The sequence below is a fragment of the Cnephaeus nilssonii genome (genome assembly GCF_951640355.1).
Source record: "Cnephaeus nilssonii genome assembly, chromosome: 2".
NCBI classification, from domain to species: domain Eukaryota; kingdom Metazoa; phylum Chordata; class Mammalia; order Chiroptera; family Vespertilionidae; genus Cnephaeus; species Cnephaeus nilssonii.
This window is the reverse complement of record NC_137073.1, coordinates 4,641,718-4,665,080: the sequence shown is the minus strand read 5'-3', so window position 1 is coordinate 4,665,080 and position 23,363 is coordinate 4,641,718. Positions and strand designations below refer to the sequence as shown.

Below are 23,363 nucleotides of genomic sequence, written 5' to 3'. Positions count from 1 at the left end.
GTGGCAGCCATCTTGTGTGTTGGAGTGATGGTCAATTTGCATATTACTCTTTCTTTTTTTTTTTTAGATAGGATGTGTGTGTATATATATATATATATACTAGAGGCCCGGTGCACGAAATTCGTGCATGGAGGGGGATTGTCCCTCAGTCCAGCCTGTACCCTCTCCAATCTGGGACCCCTCAAGAAATGTCCGACTGCCCGTTTAGGCCCGATCTCTCGGATCGGGCCTAAATGGGCAGTCGGACATCCCTCTCACAATCCAGGACTGTTGGCTCCCAACTGCTTGCCTGCCTCCCTTCCTGATTGCCCCTAACCGCTTCTGCCTGCCACCCTGATCACCCCCTAACCACTCTGCTGCCAGCCTGTTTGCCCCCAACTTCCCTCCTCTGCCGGCCTGGTCACCCCTAACTGCCCTCTCCTGCAGGGTTGATCACCTCCAACTACCCTCCCTTGCAGGCCTGGTCCTTCTCAACTGCCCTCCCTTGCAGGCCGGGTGCCTCCCAACTGCCCTCTCCTGCTGACCATCTTGTGGTGGCCATCTTGTGTCCACATGGGGGCAGTATCTTTGACCACATGGGGGCAGCTACATTGTGTGTTGCAATGATGATCAATCTGCATAGTACTCTTTTATTAGATAGGATAGAGGCCTGGTACAGGGGTGGGGACCAGCTGGTTTGCCCTGAAGGGTGTCCCTGATCAGGGTGGGGTTCCTTTGGGGCATGGGGCGGCCTGAGCGAGGGGCCTGTGGTGGTTTGCAGGCGGGCCACGCCCCCTGGCAATGCAAGTGGAGGCCCTGGTATCTGGAATTTATTTTCCTTCTACAATTGAAACTTTGTAGCCTGGAGCAGAGCCAAGCCTGGGGCTCCCTCCGAGGCCCGCAGCCATTTGTGTTGGGGTTATAATTGAAACTTTGTTGCCTTAAGCGGGTGGGCCCAGCCAGGGTGTGTGGAAAGCTTTGCTTCCCCTGTTGCTGGCGGCAACCCTGGCCTGCTTCCTCAAGCTCCATTCTGCCGCCATTTGTTTGAATTTGTTTACCTTCTATAATTGAAACTTTGTAGCTTGAGTGGAGGCTTAGGCCTGCAATGGCTGGCAGAAAGCTTGGCTTCCTCTGTTACCTAGGAAACCTTGCTCTCTGTGGCTGTAGCCATCTTGGTTTGGGTTAATTTGCATACTTGCTCTGATTGGATGGTGGACGTGGCTTGTGGGCGTGGCTTGTGGGTGTGTCGGAGGTATGGTCAATTTGCATATTTGTCTATTATTAGATAGGATATATGTACATATATATATGTATATGTATATGTATATAAATGTATATATATATATATATATATATATATATATATATATATATATGCCAATGGAATAAAATTGTGGGTTGAGAAATAAACCCATACATCTATGACCAACTGATTTTTATAAAGGGTCCAATGGGGAAAGATATTTTTTTCAAAGAGTGGTGCTGGAACAATCAAATATTCACATGCAAAAGAATGAAATTGGATCCCTACCTCACACTATATAAAAATTAACTCAAAATTGATCCAGGAATTAAATGTAAAATATTGAACCACCAAACTGTTAAAAGAAAACATGGTTAAACTTTGGATTTGACAATGACTCTTTAAATAAGATACCAATTTCACAAGCAACAATAGGAAAACTAATTGGAGTTAAGAAAAATTAAAACATTTTGTATATGAAAGGACACATCAAAAGAATGAAAAAAAAAAACAGTCCATAAAATGGAAGAAAATATTAATAAACCGTATTTCTGATAAGGATCTAGAGTTGAGAATATATAAAAAGACAACCCAATTAATTTGCACACAGGACTAAATAGACATTTATCTAAAGAATATATAAAAGTATATGTAAAGGTTTCAGTATCATTAGTCATCAGGGAAATGTAAATCAAACCTCAAGATACAACTTTATAACCATAAGAATGGTTACAATAAAAGAAAAAAGGAGAATAATAAATGTTTGTTAGGATGTGTAGAAATTGGAACCCTGTATATTGCTTATAGGAATGTAAAATGGTGCAGAACCTGTGAAAAACAGTTTCGTGGTTCTTGAAATTATGAAACACAGAATTAGCATATGAATGAACAATTCTACTTTTAAGTATATTCCCCAAAGAACTGAAATAAGTGTTCAAGCTAATACTAGTATTGAAATATTTATAGCATAGCTATTTAAAATTAGCCAAAAGATGTCCTATATATTCAACTACAGAAGAATAGATATAGGAGTTGTTTTATATACATACAATGAAGTGTTATTCAGCAATCTAAAATAATAATGTACTGATACATACTGTAACATGGATAAACCTATAAAAAATTAGGCTCAGTTAAAGAAAGCAGACATAAATGGTCACATATGGTATGATTTTGTTTATATGAAACTAGAGGCCTGGTGCACAAAATTTGTGCACAGGTAGGGTTGCTAGGCCTGGCCAGTGATCAGGGCCAATCTTTGGGGTGACTGGCAAGGCAATAGGGGGGGCCCCCACTGGCACCTTTCTTGGTTGGCCTGGCACTGCCTGCTCACTGGCCCCGCCCCCCACCGCCACTCCCAGTAGCCTCCCTCTGCAGGGTGACTGGCAGGGCGATCGGAGGGGGGGGATCCCCCACTGGCAACCACCTTGGCTGGCCTGGGGCCTGTGGGCTGAGGCAGCTCCTGCATTGAGCACCTGCCCCTTGGTTGTCAGTGCGCATCATAGTGACCTGTTGTTCAGCCGTTCATTCAATTTGCATATTAGATTTTTATTATATAGGATATCCTGACCAGTTAAAATAAAGAAATAAAGAAAGCTGACTGATTAGTGGTTGCTAGGAGTTTAGGATAGGGAAAATTAAGGTGTGATTTCTTAATTTATATAAGGTTATATTTTTTAGTGATGAAAATATCTTGAAACTAGATATGTGCACATACATTATAATCATATTAAATGACACTGAATTGTTCACTTTAAAATTGTGAATTTTAAATTATATGACTGTTCCCCCTAAGTTACATGAATTCCATCTGAATTACAATTAAAATGTGAAAAATGGAAATGAGTCATTATAAGAACTTGAAAACACTTTGGCTTGGTTTATTTTGTGAGATGGATAAGGTTATAGCTTACTTTCAGTGATTATATTTTGCAGCAAATTGTGTATGATTTGAAACTCCAGGGTTTTGAAGCAAAAACGTTTAAGATGCTAGTGTTCAAGAAGTAAGGACATAATGGAATTACTAAAAAATGAGGTCATAGCCAATGCATTTTATTAGACTTGATCAGAGCACTTCTTTGTACCATTATCCAGTAATGGTCAGGGGGCATGGAGGTTGAAAATGCAGATGTTATACTATTCTAAGTACATTGGTCTAGCAATTGAAAAGAAGCAGGTGGTGAGAACACAGGAATGAGAAATACTTAACGCTCTTCTCACTAGGATCTAAGAAACTATCACATATTAATTTAGTTGGGGAAGAATTTTGCAGAGACTTTATGTTTCTTTACTCTCCAATCAAATTCGCTATGTACTGCCTGACTAAAGAAGGGTTATAGTACTCATAATTTTAAAAAAATATATTTTATTGATTTTTTTACAGAGAAGAAGGGAGAGGGATAGAGAGCTAGAAACATCGATGAGAGAGAAACACAAATCAGCTGCCTCCTGCACATCTCCCACCTGGAATGTGCCTGCAACCAAGGTACATGCCCTCGACTGCAATCAAACCCAGGACCCTTCAGTTCTCAGGCCTACGCTCCATCCACTGAGCCAAACTAGCTAGGCTAGTACTCATCATTTTTAATGTATGGGATGTCAGTGTCTTATCCTTAGATAGGTGCATTTGTATATGTGTAAGGCTTTAAGGTAGATTATGAAATGGCTAGCATTTCAGTATAGCTGGTGTACAGGTGAAAATGATTCTGCACCTAACCTTTTGATTTGATTTTGTGAAATAAGAACTATGACCTTTCACAATAACAGCAGCATTAGAACTCACCATAAGAAAAAAATTCCATGGTTGGGACACACCATACTTTCCTGGAAAGACAGCTTCTATATACCATGTCACAAGGCCGTACAAGAAAGCATCAAGTAAAAGCATTCCCATCATATAGCCATATGTGAAATTATCCTCAAGGGTGGCCGGTGTCCAAAGGTTATCCCACTTAAGACCAACTTCTGAAATAAAAATGAGATATTTACCATAGATGAAAGCTCTGTGATTAAAACAGCAAAGAAAAAATATAGTTGATACCCTAAATTTTGCCACTGTGAATTATCTATATGTTGATACCCTTTAGTATGTAGCTCATCTAAGAAAATAATGGAATATATAATAACATTGGTTTCATCCTCCCTCCCTTCAAAACCTACAAAAAATAGAAATTATTGCAACAATGCCAATAACCAAAATAAAAATAAAGAACAAAAATGTCAAGAAAAAAAGCAGAACTACAAGATCCTATTCTTCTACTTTACCCCTCATGCTAAACTTCCACTGAAATAACCATAAGGATAAAAAAAACTTGGAAAAATAATCAGCAGCACTAGAGATGGATGCTGACTACCAATCAGAAGAGAAAGAGTAGTTTTTCTTATATATAGTACTGATGAAAAGGGAAAAAGGAAGTCACTGAAAGAAGAGAAGTAATCCTTTATTCTTCTAACTAGAGGCCCAGTGCATGAAATTCATGGACTGGGGTGGGGGGTCCCTCAGCCCAGCCTGCACCTACTCCAATCTAGGACCCCTTTGGGGGATGTCTGACTGCCAGTTTAGGCCCAATCCCAATCCCAATCTGGGACTGCTGGCTCCCAACCGCTCACCTGCCTGCCTGCCTGATCACCCCCTAATCACTCCCCTGCCAGCCTGATCAATGCCTAACTCCTCCCCTGCTGGCCCGATTACCCCCAACTGCTCTCCCCTGCCAGCTTGGTCACCGCCAACTGCCGTCCCCTGATGGCCTGATAGCCCCTAATTGCCCTCCCCTGCAGGCCTGGTCCCCCCCCCCAACTGCCCTCCCCTGCAGGCCTGGTCCCTCCAACTGCCCTCCGCTATAGGCCTGGTTGTCCCTAACTGCCCTCCCTTGCAGGCCTGGTCACCCCTAACTGCCTTCTCCTGCTGGCCTGATTGCTCAAAACTACTCTCCTCTGCCGGCTATCTTTGACCACACTGGGGCAGCCATCTTGTGTGAGGGCATGAGGGTCAATTTGCATATTACCTCTTTATTATATAGTATTCCTCTATTTCCAGATAAAATGTAGTACAACTGAAAAAGCATGAGGGCTTGCAGTAAACTCCTAATTCAAAGAGGCAAGATATGAAGATGACAATAACCCATGTAATTTGTCCTTCCTTCAACATGAGCCCTCCCTTTCCTATAGACCAGGACCATCAGCAGAATATTCATGAACACTGTCTTTCAGAAAGCTATGATGGTCAAAATGAAAGCCATTTTGAGGCAAGGAACAGTAAATTAGAAACCACAAGAAAAAATGAAGGTATAATGTAAATTTTCAGAAAGTTTACCATAACTTGAGAAATTCTACACTCAAGCACAATAGAAGTTCCTGAAAGAGAAAATAAATAATATAGAAAAGAAACAATCTATCTATATAATAGAAGAATATGCAAATTAGCTGGGATACTGTAATGTCAAGACCTAACAGCAGGGAACTGAGGCTGCATGGCACCTGGCCAGGGCGAGGGACCTCTGGCTGCATCCCCCGCCCCAAGGGGCTTGACCTCAGGCTGTGTCCCCCGCCCCAGCACCGGGTGGGGGACCTCAGGTGGCACCCCCCCACCCAGCTGGGCTTGACAGGGGACCTCAGGCCATGCCCCCCGCCCCAGCACCAGGCTGGGAAACCTCATGCTGTGCCCTCTACACCAGTGCCAGGCCGGGAGACCTCAGGCTGCACTCCCCACCCCGGCGCTGGGCCTGGGGTCCTCAGGCTGCACTGCTTGCCTGGCATGGCTTGCCTGGCATGCTGTGCCCTCTACCCCCGTGCCAAGCCGGGGACCTGAGGCTGCAACCCCTTCCTGGCGCCGGGCCGGGTGACTTGTGGCTCTGCCCCTTCCCACAGGGGCTTGACGGGGCTGGGGCAAGCTGGGTCTGGGTCTCCAGCATTTTTGAAGCACGTGTGGGTGGTGGGCAGAGACTTGACTCTAGGTCCTGTGGCGTGCCCCTGACTCTGAAAGGAGGGAGATTTTCATATACATTTTACTAATTTTCTTTCATCTCTGACACTTCTATTATAGAGAAAGGGCAAACAGCAATATTAAAATATTTCCTCTAATTAATTCCCTTTTGATGTGCACAAATTTCATGCACCGGGCCACTAGTCCTGTATTAATAAAACCCTGATATGCAAATTGACCAACCAGCAGAACGACTGGTCGCTATGATGTGCACTGACCACCAGGGGGTAGATGCTCAATGCAGGAACTGACCCCTGGTGGTCAGTGCGTTCCCACAGAGGAAGCACTGCTCAGCCAGAAGCTGGGCTCATGCCTGGCAAGCACAGTAGCAGTGGCAGGAGCCTCTCCCACCTCCCCTGCAGGTGGGCGGTAAGGAGTGAGAGGTCCCAGACTGTGAGAGATCACAGTGCATGCGTTTTATGCACCAGGCCTCTAGTAACTACATAGTAAAATAAAATAACCAGATAAAAGTAACTCAATTTGAAAACTAAAAGTGTACATCCTGTTGCAGATTAAGTCAATGAAAACCCCATATCCATATAAATTCTAGTGAATTTTTAATGCTTCATGTATAAAGTAAGACTAATATAAGTATCTATAAAGAAATCATACATATATTCTTTCAACAGACTACTCATTGGAAGAAGATTTTTGTTCAATCCTCCTTATCCATCAGTATGCACAACAAAATTCTCATTAAATCCCAACAAAAATTTTCATTGGATTTGACAAAATAATTTACAATTCAAGAAGAGAGCAAAGTGACAAGAGTAACTAAAGAGCAGGTATAGGTATAAGACTGACATATTAAAACTTGTTGTAAAGCAATAATGAGTAAAAACACTGTGGTATTAAAAGAAAAAAATAGGGAGAAACCAAGATGGCAGCATAAGGTAAACACCTAATTGTTGCCTAGCACAGCAATTTTGAAACTATAACTGGAAAACAGAGCGCACACCGTCCAGACCCACTGGAAAGCTGGCAGAGTGGAAAACCTACAACTAGAGAAAAAAAGAGAGGGGGACGCTGAGCCTCAGGAGCTGTGGAGGTGTGGAGATCCGTGAGCGCAGAAAGGGCGGGCGGCTGAATACACGGCAGGCTTGCTCGCAGCGTGCGGAGAGGGAGGGCAGCAGACGCTGCGTGGCTAGCTTTCTCGTTTGGGAGAAAAAAACCTCCCGACTGCACTGAAATCCAGCTGCGGTCGGGGAGAAACTGGTCTGTTTGGCAGCGGGAGAGGCTCGAAAGCTGCCTTCTCTCAGAGGCGCGCAGCCATTGATTAGAGCACAGAGAAACCAGCCCTCTTAGGGCGGCGCGGACAGAAACCAAGTTTTTCTGCGCCATTCTGAGACTCCGCCCCATCCAAGCTGAGCACAGCCCTCCCAGTGACTGGATTTCTCGTTCGGGAGAAAAACAAAACCTCCGGTCTGCACTGAAATCCAGCCCCCAGCTGGGGAGAAACTGGTCTGTTAGGCAGCGGGAGAGGCTCGAAAGCTGCCTTCTCTCAGAGGCGCGCAGCCATTAATTCGGGCAAGGAGAAACCGCCCCTCTTAGGGCAGAGCAGACGGGAAACCAAAGATTGTCTGTGCCACCCTGAGACTCCGCCCCATCCAAGCTGAGCACAGAAGCTCTCCCAACGGAGATACTGCTGATCCTCACAGCCAACTGGCTTGGAGATCAATTCCCGCCAGTGATACCAACAATCCCAACCACTCTGAACTCCAGTTTCTGGGGACACGCGGGGGACCCAGACGCCTACAGGACTCTCGGCCATCGGTCGGAGAGTGAGAGTGACTTTTCTGTCGGTGTGGACAACACCAGATTTCAACCACTCTCATAAGGGACACATTCAAGAGGCAGACTCAGTGAGCACCAAAGCCCTACTGTGTCTCAAGCACAGCAATTCTTCCGTTATAGACACAGCAGGCCCTCACAACCAATTGGCCTGGAGGTCAATTCCTCCCAGTGTACCAACAGCAATCAGGGCTTTTAACTACACAAAGAATTTCCACTCAGCCCACAAAGGGAAGTACCAAGAGCGACCACCTAGGGTGATTGGGGAAGCTGAGCTACCGGCCCCTATAGGTCACCGACCACACAAAGCCACTCCATCAACACAGGGAGGCAGCCAAAATGTGGAGACATCGAAGTATGTCACAAGTAGGAGAGATAGATGAAAGCAAACTAATGGACGACACAGTGTTCAGAACTATATTTATAAGGTTACTCAAGAATCTTCTAAAAACCGCTGAGACACTTGAAGAGACCTTCAAGGACCTAAATGAGAATACCAAAAAAAAAAATGGAAAAGGACCAGTCAGAAATTATGCATACACTGTCTGAAATAAAGAATATACAGAGTAGACCACCGCACCCGAAGAGTCAAACCAAAGAGCTGGAATATGAGGAAGAAAAAAACACCCAACCAGAGAGGCGGAAAGAAAGAAGAATCCAAAAGTGTGAGGATAGCATAAGGAGCCTCTGGGATGGCTTTAAGCATACCAATATCCGAATTTTTGGGGTGCCAGAAGAGAGAGAGCAAGATACTGAAAACCTATTTGAAGAAATAATGACAGAAAACTTCCCCCACCTGGTGAAAGAAATAGACTCACAAGTCCAGGAAGCACACAGAACCCCAAACAAGAGGAATCCAAAGAGGACCACACCAAGACACATCATAATTAAAATGCCAAGGGCAAAAGACAAAGAGAGAATCTTACAAGCAGCAAGAGAAAAACAGTTAGTTACCTACAAGGGAGCACCCATACGACTGTCAGCTGATTTCTCAACAGAAACTATGCAGGCCAGATGGGAATGGCAAGAAATATTCAAAGTGATGAATAGCAAGAACCTACAACCAAGACTACTCTACCCAGCAAAGTTATCATTCAGAATTGAAGGGCAGATAAAGAGCTTCACAGATAAGAAAAAGCTAAAGGAGCTCATCACCACCAAACCAGTATTATATGAAATGCTGAAAGATATTCTTTAAAAAGAGGAAAAAGAAGAAAAAAGTAAAGATAAAAATTATGAACAACAAATACATATCTATCAACAAGTGATTCTAAAAATCAAGTGAATTAAAAATCTGAGGAACAGAATAAACTGGTGAACATAATAGAATCAGAGGCATAGAATGGGAGTGAATTGATAATTCTCAGGGGGAATGGGGTGTCTGTGTGGGGGGTATGGGAAGAGACTGGACAAAAATCATACACCTATGGATAAGGACAACGGGGGGGGGGGGGGAGGGAACCAGGTGATGGGGAGATATGGGGGAAAAAAAGGAGAAACAATTGTAATGATCTGAACAATAAAGATTTATTTTAAAAAAAGAAAAAAAAGAAAAGAAAAAAAATAAGTGAAAAAAGACCAATAAAACAGAAAAGACCACCAGAAACAGATCCATGCACATATGGAAACTTGGTATAAAACAAAGGTAGAATTATAAGCCAACAGAGAACAAACTATCCAATAAATGATTGTAACAGCTCCATTTTCCTATTGAAAATAATCAAATCCTTACCTCATAATAAACAGATGTATCAACTCTATGCTTATTGAAAATCCAAATGTAAAAATGGACATATAAAAAATTTAGAAGAAATTATACGATTATTATCTTTATGACTCTGGGTATGAAAGGATTTCTTGGAAAAGAATGACAAAATGATTACATTAAATTAGGGAAGCTAACAATGCAAATGTCATTTTTGAAAGGAAGTCTATTCTAGAAAGAAAGACAAGGAGGAAAGGCACATTCCCAGACCCACAATGAAAATAGAATGAAAAGGATGGAAAACAGGTACATGGATCCTAGGTTTTCCCATTTCAGGGAGACCCTGCAGAATCATTCAGGGTATCATATAGAAATATCCAACAGTGTGTGATTGTGGCATTGGTACTGGCAAAATTAGGCAGCTAGATACATGGGCCTGAAGCAGTGCTACTGGCTCCTTGTGTCTTAAAAGTCAGAGCTTGCAGAACTTTCTAAGTGTTTGTGAAAGCTAAAGATTCTCAGAGAGAGCCAGACATTGGTAGAGACCCAGATGAGAAAAGTAGCCAGAATCACATTTCTAACAGATGAGCTACCAGTGCATTGTGCTACATGGGCCATAAATAATCACACTTACTCTCAGTCTTGATATTCTACCATAGAGGCAAAAATTCCAGAGGACTCCACATAGATTGGATGTCCCCATATTCATCTATCATAAGAGAATCATAAATTCCCACCCACATGCATATCATCTTGAAGAATAAAAGAAGAAAAGATGCCTGGAAGACTCACTCATCCAGAACATGAGTAAGTCACTGGGTTAGATTGACATCTTTTCAGCCCAGTAGTGCAGAGTTTGGAGGAAAATTAGTTATAGGAAATAAAGAAGCTATATTTGTTTTTTAAATGGGAGTAGTGTAATGTATTATTGGAAAGGATGGAGAAGAATGGAGGAAAACTCATGCACCATCAGAGAAATTGATTTCTTTTTGAAGATTATTGTAAAAGCAATTAAAATTAAGTTATGGAATATCCCAACATGGCGGCAAGCAGGATGGCAGTGAGAGAGAGCGTGTGAGAGAGTAAAGGAGCAAGAGGGGCAGGTGTGGATGGGTGGTGTGTGTCTGGGGGTGAGTGAGGAACAGTTATATCTCACAGAGTCTGGGGACTGGTGGAAAGAGCTCTCCTGGACATGGAGCCCCTGCTACTGAAACAGGCCTGCTGCTGGCTTGGACCCAGAGTCTATGCCATCTTGAAGGGGGAGCAACAGAGGCCAATAGCATCATGACATCAACACCCAGACTGCACTCCAACACCACCCTGAACCATGCAGTGAGCTGCTTGTCTGCCACCCATTCAGTGAGTGGCAACCTACCTTGCTGGCAGCTCCCAGGAGGGACAGCAGGACAGGGAGATTTCTGATATTGTGCCTCTCCCCCGCATGCCTGACCTGGCTCTTCAGGACCCTGTGAGTTCCCGATGGTGGTGTGCCTGAATGTGGCTCTTCAGGGTCCCAAGCATCCCAGCACCCAGCTGCTGTGCCAGTAACCCATGTGCCAGCACCCTATATACTTGGACCTGGCTCACCTGGACACTGTGTGCCCATTCCCCGTGCATGGAACCAGAGCTTCAGGGACCCATCATGCCCAGACCCAGCATGCCTTGTAGCTGCAGGCCTGGCCCAGCACTCAGAACCCCATACACTCCCAATGGCTGCATGCCCAGACCCAGAGCTTCAAGGACCCCCATGCACCAGTGACTGGTCACTGTGCCAGCACCCCATGTGTGTGGATACTGCATAACTGGACCCAGAGCTGCAGGACCTCATGCTGGTCCTCATCCTGCATGCCTGATCCAGAGCCTTAGGGAGAAACTGCTCGCCAGCGCCAGCAACCCTACAACTGGACTCTGCGCCGGTCTCTGCACCTAGAGCTCCCACTTCGGGAACTGGGCACTTTAGAACCCTGTTGTACCCGGAATTTCAGGGACTCTGCACACCCAGACCCAGATTGCCTTGTTGTCACACACCTAGACTTAGTGCTTCAGAGACCTCACTGGAGTCATATACTAGAAGAAGTGTGTATGTGCTCCTGCTGACCCCAAGCTCCTGCATTGGGCAACTGGGAAACCATATCCACAGGGGAAAGGAACACAACTCAGAGAGGAGACAAAGGCATGAAACTGAAGGCAGACCTAGCCTCTGGACTAAAGAGTCCCAGACCATTGGATCTCTAAGGGCTTCAACTTCTCAGGCCTCAAGCAGGTTGCCCAGGGCCAGAAAGTGACAGCAACTCACATGACATAGAAACAAATACAAAGAGACAGCAAAAATGGAGAGACAAAGAAACAAGCCATAAAGGAAAGAAAAGGAGGAATCATCAGAAAAGAAACTAAATGAAATTCAGGAAAGCAATATGTCAGAAAAAAGAATTCAGAGTAAGGGTCATACAGTTCCTAAACTGGCTGGATGAGAATATCAACAACATATGTAAGAACCAAGAGGTAATGAAGAATGAATGATACGGCTACAATAAAAAACACAATGGAAGGTTTCAGCAGTAGATTAGAAGTGGAGGACTGAATCAGTGAGTTAGAAGACAAGGCAGAAAAACACAACCAATCTGAACAGAAATTGGAGAAAAAAATTAGAAAGCAGGAGAGGAGCTTAAGGGAGCTTTGGGACAACATGAAACAAAGCAACATCTGTAAATTAGGGGTGCCAGAAGGACAAGAGTAGGAGCAAGGATTAGAAAACCTATCTGAAGAAATAATGACAGAAAATCTTCCTGATTTGGGGAAGAAAGTCACATAAGGACAGAGAGTCCCAAACAAGATGAACCCCAAAAGACCTACACCAAGACAAGTCGTAATTAAAATGGCAAACATGTATATATATAAAAGCCTAAGTGACCATCACAACCGAACAGATAACCGAACAGGCTGCATGGGGTGACTAGGCCAGCAGGGGGGGTTAGTGAGGGATGACCAGGATGGCAGAGGGGGGCAGTGAGGGGTGACAAGGCTGGCAGGGGTGGGGAGTTGGGGGTGACCAGGCCAGCAGGGGGGCCAGTAAGGAGTGACCAGACTGGCTGGGGGGGGGGGGGCAGCTAGGCGTGACCAGGCTGGTGGAGGGGGAGCAATTGTGGGTGACTAGGCTGGCAGGGGGGCAGTTGGGGGTGACCAGGCCAGCGGGGGAGGGGCAGTTAGGGGCCATCAGGCAGGCAGGCAGATGAGCAGTTAGGAGCCAGTGATCCCAGATTGTGAGAGGGATGTCTGATTGCTGGTTTAGGCCCTATCCTCAGGACATCCTGGGGACATCCCCCAAGTGGTCCCGGATTGGAAAGGGTGCAGGCTGGATGGAGCCTCCCCCCCCCCCCCGCCATGCATGAATTTCATGCATTGGGCATCTACTTAATGATAAAGAGAGAATCTTAAAGGCTGCAAGAGAGTGACAGAGAGTTACCTACAAAGGATAACCCATTAGATTATCAAATGATTTCTCAACAGAAATACATCAGGGCAGAAGGGAATGGGATGAAGTATATAAAGTGATGCAAAGCAAGGGACTGAATCCAAGAATACTCTGTCCAGCAAGGCTATCATTTAACATTGAAGAGGAAATCAGGAGCTTCGCAGACAAAGAAAGGCTCAGGGAGTTTATTGCCATCAAGCCAGCAATTCAAGAAATACTAAAGGGACTGTTGTAAAAACAAAAAATAGACAGGGAAGAAGGAACACAAACATAAAGAATAAAAATGGCAACAAACAAGTACTTATCAATAATAACCTTAAATGTAGATGGATTAAGTGGTCCAATCAAAAGATACTGAGTGGCTGAAAGATACTGAGTGGCTGAATGACCCATGTATATGCTGTCTACAATAGACCCACCTCAAAACAAGAGACTCACACAGACTAAAAGTGAAGGGATGAAAAAAAGCTGGGGTAGAAATACTTACATCTGACAAAATAGACCTCAAAGTGAAGCCCAATAACAAAAGATAAGGAAAGCTACATCATAATACTAAAGTGCTTGGTCCAACAAGAGGACATAACTATGGTAAACATATATGCACCCAATTCAGGAGCATCCAAATACATAAAAAACTTGTGGAAGATATCAAGGGAGAGATTGAAAGTATTACAATCATAGTAGGGGACTTTAATACCCCATTGACATCACTGGATAAGTCTTCAAAAAATCAACAAGGAAACAGCAATTGTAAACAATGACTCACTAGATCAGATGGACTTAAAACCTTTTGCACTCGGATGTTGAGTGTGACTCGACACGGTTAGCATTAGAATAAAGGAATCGAGAAAAAAGCAAGCGAGTGCAAAGGGTTAATTGACATCTTCAAAATATTTCACCCCCAAAATATGGAATATACATTCTTCTCAAGTGCACCTGGGACATTTTCAAAGATAGACCACATATTAGGACACAAGCTAAGTCTTTACAAATTCAAGAAGATTAAAATAATATCAAGCATTTTCTCAGATCACAATGGCATACAATTAGAAATAAACTACAACAAAAACAAGAAAAAAAATCAAACACATGGAGGCTAAACAGCATGTTATTAAACAATGATTGCGTTAGCAAAGAGATCAAAGAAGAAATAAAAAAAAAAAACATCCTGCAAACAAATAACAATGAAATTACAACAACCCAAAAATCTATGGGACAGAGTGAAAGCAGTCCTGAGAAGGAAGTACATAGTATTACAGGCATACCTCAAAAACCAAGAGAAACGGGTAATAAATAATCTAACTCTATAACTTGAAAAATTCGAAAGAGAGCACCAAGAAAAGCCCAGAGTAGGCAGACTGAAGGAAATAAAAAAATCAGAGCGGGAATAAATAACATAGAGACCAAAAACAACAATAAAAGATCAATAAAATCAAGACCTGGTTCTTTGAATGAACAAACAAGATTGATGAACCTCTAGGCAGGCTCACCAAGAAGCAAAGAGAGAGGACCCAAATAAACAAAATCAGAAAAGAAAGAAATGAAGTAACATCATACCCCACAGAAATACAAAGGATTGTTAAAAAAAATACTGTGAACAACTCTATTCCAACAAACTGGCCAACCTAGATGAAATGGACATATTCCTAGAAAAATATAATCTTCCAAACTCAATCAGGAAGAATAAAAAATCAGATTAGGCTAATAACAATGGAAGAAATGGAAGCAGTAATAAAAACCTTCCATCAAATAAAATCCCTGGTCCAGATGGCTTCACAGGGGAGTTTTACCAAACATTCAAAGAAGAACTAAAACCTACCCTTCTCAGACTATTCCAAAAAATTCAAGAGGACGGCATACTTCCAAGCTCTTTCTGTGAAAAGTGCCCTAATCCCAAAACCAGATAAAGACACTACAAAGAAAGCGAATTACAAGCCATATCCCTGATGAACATAAATGCTAAAATCCTCAACAAAATCCTAGCAAATCAAATCCATCATTATATTAGAAAGATTATACACCATGACCAAGTGGGATTTATTCTGGGGATTCAAGGATGGTACAACATCCACAAACCAATAAACGTAATATATCACGTAAACAAATTGAGACAAAAATTACAAAATCATATCAATTGATGCAGTAAAAGCATTTTACAAAATTCAACACCCTTGCTTAATAAAAACTTTCAGCACAGTAGGAATACAGGGATCATACCTCAACATAATACAAGCCTTAGATGACAAACTTACAGCCAACATCACACTCAATGGGCAAAAAATAAAACAATTTACCCTAAGAGAGAAACAAGACAGGGATGCTCACTTTCACCACTCCTGTTCCACAAAGTACTGGAAATACCATAGTGATATGACAAGAAGAAGAAATAAAAGGCATCCAATTTGGAAAAGAAGAAGTAAAACTGTACATAGAAAGCCCTAAAGACTCCATCAAGAAACTACTAGACTTAATAAATGAATTCAACAGTGTAGCAGGATACAAAATTAACACCCAGAAATCTATGGCTTTTTTGGTACACCAATAATGAACTCACAGAAAGAGAAACTAAAAAACAATCCCATTTACCATTGTACCAAAAAATTAAGATACCTAGGAATAAATGTAACTAAGAAGGTAAAAGACCTGTACTCAGAAAACTATAGAATGTCTAAAAAAGAGATAGAGGAAGACATAAACAAATGGAAGAATATACCATGTTCATGGATTGGTAGAATCAACATCATTAAAATGTCCGTACTATCCAGAGCAATGTATAGATTCAGTGCAATCCCCATTAGGATATCAATGGAATATTTCAAAGACCTAGAACAAACTCCAAAATTTCATCTGGAATACAAAAAGACCTAAAATAGCTGCAGCAATACTGATAAAGAATAAGAAAGTTGGAGGGATCTCAATACCAGATATGAAGCTATATTACAAAGCCACTGTTCTCAAAACTGCCTGGTGCTGGCACAAGAACAAATATTTAGACCAATATAACAGATCAGAGAACTCAGAAATCAACCCAAGCCATTATGCTCAATTAATATTTGACAAAGGAGACAAGACAGTCTCTTCAATAAACGGTGTTTGGAAAATTGGACAGATACATGCAAAAAAATGAAACTAGACCACCAACCTAAACCATACACAAAAATAAACTCAAAATGGATAAAGGACTTAAATGTAAGATGGGAAAAGCCATAAAAATCTTAGAAGAAGCCACAGGCAGCAAAATATGAGACATATGTGTTAGCAATATATTTACAAATACAGCTCCTAGGACAATGGAAACTAAGGGAAAATAAACAAATGGGATTACATCAAAATAAAAGGCTTTTCATAGCAAAAGAAACCATCAACAAAACAACAACAAAGCCCAGTGCGTGGGAGAATATATTTGCCTATTTTATATCCAACTTAGAGGCCCTGTGCACGAAATTCATGCACTTGAGAGGGGGTTCCCTCAGCCCAGCCTGCACCCTTTTGCAGTCTGGGACACCTCGAGGGATGTTTTCCTGCCAGCTCAGGCCCAATCCTCAGGGGGATCAGGCCTAAGCTGGCAGTCAGACATCCCTCTCACAGTCTGGGACTCTTACAGTCTGGGATTCCTTGCTCCTTAACCCATCTGCAGCGGAGGTGGGGAAGGCTCCCGCTACCACCGCTGTGCTTGCCAGCCATGAGATTGGTTTCTGGCTGAGCGGTGGTCCCCCTGTGGGAGTGCACTGACCACCAGGGGGCAGCTCCTTCGTTGAGCGTTTGCCCCATGTTGGTCAGTGGGCGTCATTGTGACTGGTCGTTTCGCAGGTTTTTCCGCTGTTCAGTCAATTTGCATATTAGGGTTTTATTATACAGGATAGGGTTTAATCTCCAAAATTTATAGAGAACCCATACAACTTGACAAAAAGGAAGATAAACAATCCAATAAAAAAAATGGGCAATACACCTAAATAGACACTTTGAAATTGGACATACAGAAGGCCAAGAGACATATGAAAACATGCTCAAAGTCACTAATCATCCGAGAGATGAAAATCAAAATGATGATTAGGTATCACCTCACACCTGTCAGAATGGCCATCATCAACAAATCACCAAACGACAAGTGCTGGAGAGGATGTGGAGAAATGCACTGCTGGTGGGAATGCAGACTGGTGGAGCCACTGTAGAAAACGGTATGGACTTTCCTCTAAAAATTAAAAATGGAACTCCCATTTGACCTAGTAATCCCACTTCTAGGAATATATCCCAATAAATTAGAAACACCAATCAGAAAGGAAATATGCACCCCTATGTTCATAGCAGCACAGCTTACAATAGCTAAGATTTGGAAACAGCCTAAGTGCCCATCAGCAGATGAGTGTGGTATATCTACACAATGGAATACTATGCTGCTGTAAAAAAGAAATAACTTTTACCATTCACAACATTATTGATGGACCTGGAGAGCATTATGATAAGTGAAATAAGCCAGTCATAGAAACATAAATGTCACATAATTTTACTCATTTGTGGAATATAAAGTACAATATAAACTGATGAACAAAAATAGATCAAAAGACATAGAAGCATCGAACAGACCATTAAACCTCAGAGGGAAGGCAGCAATTTGTAGGAGGGGGTGAGGGTAAGAGATCAACCAAAGGACTTGTGTGCATGCATATAAGCACAACCAATGGTCACAGACAGTGGAGGGATAAGGGATTGTGCTGGGGTGTGGAAGTGGGCAGGGAGAGGTTAATGGGGGAAAAGGAGATGTATGTAATACTTTCAACAATGAAGAATTAAAAGAAGAAGTACTAATAATATTCCAGAAACCTTTTTGATTAGCTAATAAATAATCAAGTGCTTAAAGTCTGACTGACAGTATACAGGGGTGGGCAAAAGTAGCTTTACAGTGGTGAGTACACGAAAGTTTATTCTTAAATTATTTGTTTGTATTTTTCCATATGAACAATTGTAAACATACTTTTGCTTACACCTGTATATGTTGTCAATGACAAAATCAGGCTTTCACATGAAAGACAGAATCAGGGAAGCTATTGTCTATCACCACGAGTTGGAGAGTTTCTGTATACTTAGACATTTCTGATGAGATCAGTGGAGTTAACTGATGGTTGCTTTTTATAGATAAAAATAGGTCAATGAAAACAGAAATTTGAATCCTATTATGAAACAATGAGTCTCCATTCTAGTTTAATGGAGTACAACCAAGACAAATCTAGGAAGGGCTCCATTGGTGAGAGTGGATTCCTGAGCATGTGATTTTAGGAGCAGGTTCACTATAGCTAATCATAACACTGGCAATGGCTAAGTGGATTTTTGTCTGGGTCAGCCTTATCTGAGGAGAGTAATGTAGATAAATCCAATATGAATGTGGTAACCAAATTCTGTACTTCAAATCTAAAGAATTTACTAATAGATATGGTTATCTTTGTTATTATTAGCCTTATTAATAAGTAATAATTATAATTAGAAAAAAATTAAGTTACGAATACCTTATAAGATACCATTTTATATCTAGTAATTTTTTATATTAGTATGCATTTTCTATAAGCAATATATATGTACTATTGAGAGTAATAGCAAAAAATTGGAAACCACTTAAATGTGCATTGAGAAAACTAGTTAATTATAGTATTCCTTCACAATGAAATATTATACAGTTTTGTAATAAAAAAGGAGTGTGTCTATATGGGAAGAGGAAAATATATAGCATTAGGAAGATATAGCAAGTTGTAGATTAGAAAGTTTAAAATTATTTTATTTGAAAGTATAACTGGGGGTTTATTGTGAAGCGATGGAACTTTTAATTTTTCACACTTCTGACTTCTTTTACAGTTAACATAATTGTCTTTATAAAAAATAAAAAATCTGGGAATAAATAATATTTATTACATTTCTTACCATCTTACCCACTGTCTCACACACCCTGTCTTATTCTACCTTTCTGAGAATCAAATATTAAAGGCAAAATTTTCAAGGCAAACACTTACCCTGTATTTCTAACTTGAGCAGAAGATTAATCCCCAGAGCCAGTGCAACATTTGAGCTGAGACAGGCAGCCATCTTGCTGATGAATGTTATATGTCCATAGTTATTAATAATGGATTTAAATGGAAAGAAACTGGCAAAATATAGGAGGCTCCCAGCAGAAGCAGCCAAATGGACTGCAAATAAAAAGGAAATTATAAGGTCAGTTTTAAGCAATATGCAAAATAATGAATTATAAATAATTTTTTATCTGTATATATAAAAGACTAATATGCTAAGTGTCTGACTGCCTGACCAGTCGCTATACACGCACTGACCACCAGCGGGCAGATGCTCATTGAGGAGCTGCTGAGCTGCAGTTAGTTGGCAGCGGCGGTTCTTGGGTGATGCACCCTGAAACCAGAGAGGAGGGAGCCTGATTCCTCACGGGCTGTGCGATTCCACCTTTGGCCATGAGTTATGTTGTTGCTGGGGCACTGTCGGCCCGAATCTGGTTTACTGCACACTTGTGTTTGTGTTCCACACCCTGTACTACAGCAAATTTGCAAGTGCCCTCTTGCACTCTGGGACCCAACAGGGGATGTTGGATATCTAGTTTCCACCCGATCCCCACAGGCCAGGCCAAGGGACTCCACCTGCTGGAGGGACCCCGCTCACTCCACAGATGCCCTTCGAGCCGCAGCACTGCCCCAGGTGTGGCCGGCTGGGGAGGGACTATGGGAGGTTGGCTCCAGGGCATGTCCAGCTTGTGTCACCCAGTCCTGCCCCGCCAGCCATCTTCTAATTAATTTCCTTTCAATGTGCAGGAATCCATGCACTGGGCCACTAGTTAAGGATATAAAGAAGCAGCCACATCGAGACTGGTAGGATCGTGCTGGTCTCATACCCACCTGTGGCAGATAAAAATCAAGAGGAATATCTCAGCTGCAAAAGTCTCCTCCCTCTCCCCCCAGGAGAGAGAGATTCCAGCTTCATACCAGGCCTCAAGGATTGTGGCTGAGTGAGGAGGAGGGCTGCTGGAGTCCCAGGCATTCTTCTTAAAGGGCTAGCACAGGAACTTTGACTCAGCCCCTCTGAGCTCCACAGAAGGGGCATCAGATTGAAAGGCACCAGGGACTTATGGAGAGGAACTGAATCACCTGGTATCAGGGCCAGAGCTAGAGGGGCAGCTTTCTCCCAGACAGAAGTGCTGGCAGAGGCCAGTGTTCCTTTTCTGAGCCTGCCCTCCCCCCTCCCCCCGAGCTAGCAGGTGGGTGCCATATCTGAATCTCTATCAATCTCACTATCACTGTTCACCATTTCCAGAGACCCCACCCCACCCAACTGTGGGCCCACCCACGCTATTTCCAGTGAATTTTCCATACAAACATCCTAGCTTGGCTCCTGCTTCAGATTTTCTGAAAAATCTCCCAAAAAAGGAGCATCTGATCTTGTACCTCTTGCTAAGTGACCCCAGGACTGGACTAGCAGCAGCAGGACTTGATTCACAACCTTTAAGTCCAGCACAAGTAGTAAACACCTGAAGGTCACTTTGTAGTTCATGCTGGGTGGCCCAGGATAGAACACAGGCAGCAGTTGACCTTGGCCTGCACCTCCTAGGAGGCCTAGAGCCAGCTTACCTGGTGGACAGCTTCAGACCATCTCTAAGCACCACCCAACAACCTTCTTAAGTGGAACACTCAGGAGGGTGACTTGGTGGGCACCACAGCCCTGCTGAAGTAAATCCTGCTCTAAGGGGTGGGCCCCTATATAACTGATCCTCCAAATGGTCATAGCCACTCCTTAAAGCCAATCTGCCTGGAGGTAAATCCTCCCATTGACTTGCCAAGAGCAATCAAGGCTCAACAGGAAGGAGTACACAGCCACACAAGGGGGGTTACCTGAATGCCCAGCTCAGGTGAACAAGAAGGCTGTGCCACTTGATACTACAGGACTCCTATTACATAAAGGCCACTCAACCAAGCCCATGACACATAGCAGCTATACCTAATACACAGAAATAAACACAGAGAGTGCCAAAATTAGAAAATAAGGAAACATGTCTCAAATGAAAGAACTAAATGAAACTCCAGAAAAAGAAGTAATCAAAATGGAGACAAGAAATCTAGTAGATACAGAGTTCAAAACACTCATTATAAGGATGCTTAGAACTTAGTAATAACTCCAACAGCATGAAAAGTAACATGGATATCATAAGTAGAAACCAAGGAGAAATGATGGATACATTATCTTAAATGAAGAATAATATTCATGGAATCAGCAGTAGAATAGATGAAGCTGAGAATCAAATCAGAAATTTGGAATATAAGGAAGCAAAAATACCCAATTAGAACAACAACAACAACAACAAAGAATGAAAAAAATGAAAATAGTTTTAGAATCCTCTGATATAACTTCAATCATACCTATATTCATATCATGATGCTGCTAGAAAAAATAGAAAGCAAGAAATTGAAAAACTATGTAAAAAATTATAATGACAGAAATCTTCCTTACCTGGTAAAGGAAACAGACATACAAGTCCATGAAGCACAGAAAGTTTCAAATAAGATGAACCCAAAGAAGCCCACACCAAGACACATCCTAATTAGAATGCCAAAGGTGAAAGACAAAGAGATAATCTTAAAAGCTATAAGAGAAAAGCAATTAGTTACCTGCAAGGGAGTGCCTATCTGACTGTCAGCTGATTTCTCAAAAGAAACTTTGAAGGCCAGAAGGGAGTGGCAAGAAATAGTCAAAGAGATGAAAAGCAATGACCTATACCCAAGATTACTCTACCCAGCAAAGCTATCACTTAGACAGATAGAGAGCATTCCAGACAAGAAAAAGCTAATGGAGCTCATCATCACCAGACAAGTATTAAAATAAATGTTAGAGATTTCTTTAAAAAGAAGAAAAAGAAAATATAAAAATATGAACAGTAAGACAGCAATAAATATATATCTTTCAACAACGAAATCTAAAAAACAAAATAAATGAACAAGCAGAACTAAAAAAGACTCAAAGATACAGATAACATTTTGATGGTTGTCAGATGGGAGGCAAGTAGGGGCAGATGCATGAAAAAGGTGAGGGATTACGAAGTAAAAATTGTCACTCAACACAGACAAGGCCTGGCCCCATGCAACTAAGGAAACAGCAGTGGGACCTCGTACTATGGGCACAAGGAGCCTCTTCTACCACCACAAGTGACTCCCTGGGCACAGCTCCAGCTTGGAGAGAGTGCCACTTTGAAAGGTTTAGGAGGTCCTCCTTGGGAGGATGCCCTGAGGAGTGGCAGTGGCTAGGTGCCAAGCCTTGCCACCATCTGGACTCACCATGGCCTGGGTCCAAACCCATGTGCACACTGCCTGGGACCCATGAGCCCACAGAGGTCACAACTCAGACCCGTACTCTCATAACAGACAACAGCGGGACCTCTGCGCCTGGCAAGTATCCAGCCTAAACCCATGGGCCTCACATGGACCCATGACCACATGACTGCCACAGACTCAGCAGGACTCATGGCCCTGCCTTGTACTCACCCACCGTCATTGCTACTGAGCTGCCACCACTGCCCTAGAGCCCAACTGCTCAGCTCCACCGCCAGGCTCTGTGGCCGGAACTAAGCTGAAGGCTGGGAGGTGGGTGTGGCCTCCCCTGCCCAGGACCTGCTAGGACCTGAGGAGACTGAAGAGGCTGCGGATCTGTGGTGAGACGCGAGGCATGGGACTGAGAGGAGGCCCGAGGGCTAGCTGTGGAGACCGGAGTGGGTGCAGCATGGAAGCCTGGGCTGTGTCCCTGGGTAGAGCGGCGCTAGCACCCCACCCTCCTGCAGCCTGGGAAGCCCCTCTGACTGGTGGGAAGGGCCGGGCAGTGGAGCTCAGGCCCAGCCTGCACTGGAGGCTCCTGAAGGACACACTTGACATTGAATCTGGGGGCCCCTCTATTTCTTGGAGGAACTCGTTTGGGTGAGCAGAAAGGGGGCTGGTCAGTGGGTCAAGGAAGGAGGATCACCCTGCCCACCTGGAACACAGGGGAGGTCCCCTCTTTCCCGGCAAAACAGCTGCTTCTGACCCAACCTGCAGTGACCCAAGGCAAGAGAACAGCCGGGGCAGGAAATCTGTGCCCCTGCAGGTGGCAGAGCGGAGGTGCCAGCAAAGCAGACAGAGCTGAGAAGGGGAGGAAGGGCCCACCTCCCCCAAGCTACTGGCAC

General features: G+C 43.1%; 1 protein-coding gene across 1 annotated transcript in view; it reads right to left on the bottom strand.

The window, feature by feature from the left end:
- Window positions 1-20,710, bottom strand: part of LOC307110044 (phospholipid-transporting ATPase ABCA3-like) — a gene marked incomplete at both ends in the record, with an annotated part of 343,983 nt that extends 323,273 nt beyond the window's left edge. The window contains 3 exons of the mRNA XM_079789089.1: window positions 4,005-4,186; window positions 19,171-19,344; window positions 20,605-20,710. Coding sequence (XP_079645215.1) covers window positions 4,005-4,186; window positions 19,171-19,344; window positions 20,605-20,710 — 462 coding nt within the window. The remainder of the gene's footprint in view (window positions 1-4,004; window positions 4,187-19,170; window positions 19,345-20,604) is intronic.
- Window positions 20,711-23,363: the final 2,653 nt, after the last annotated feature.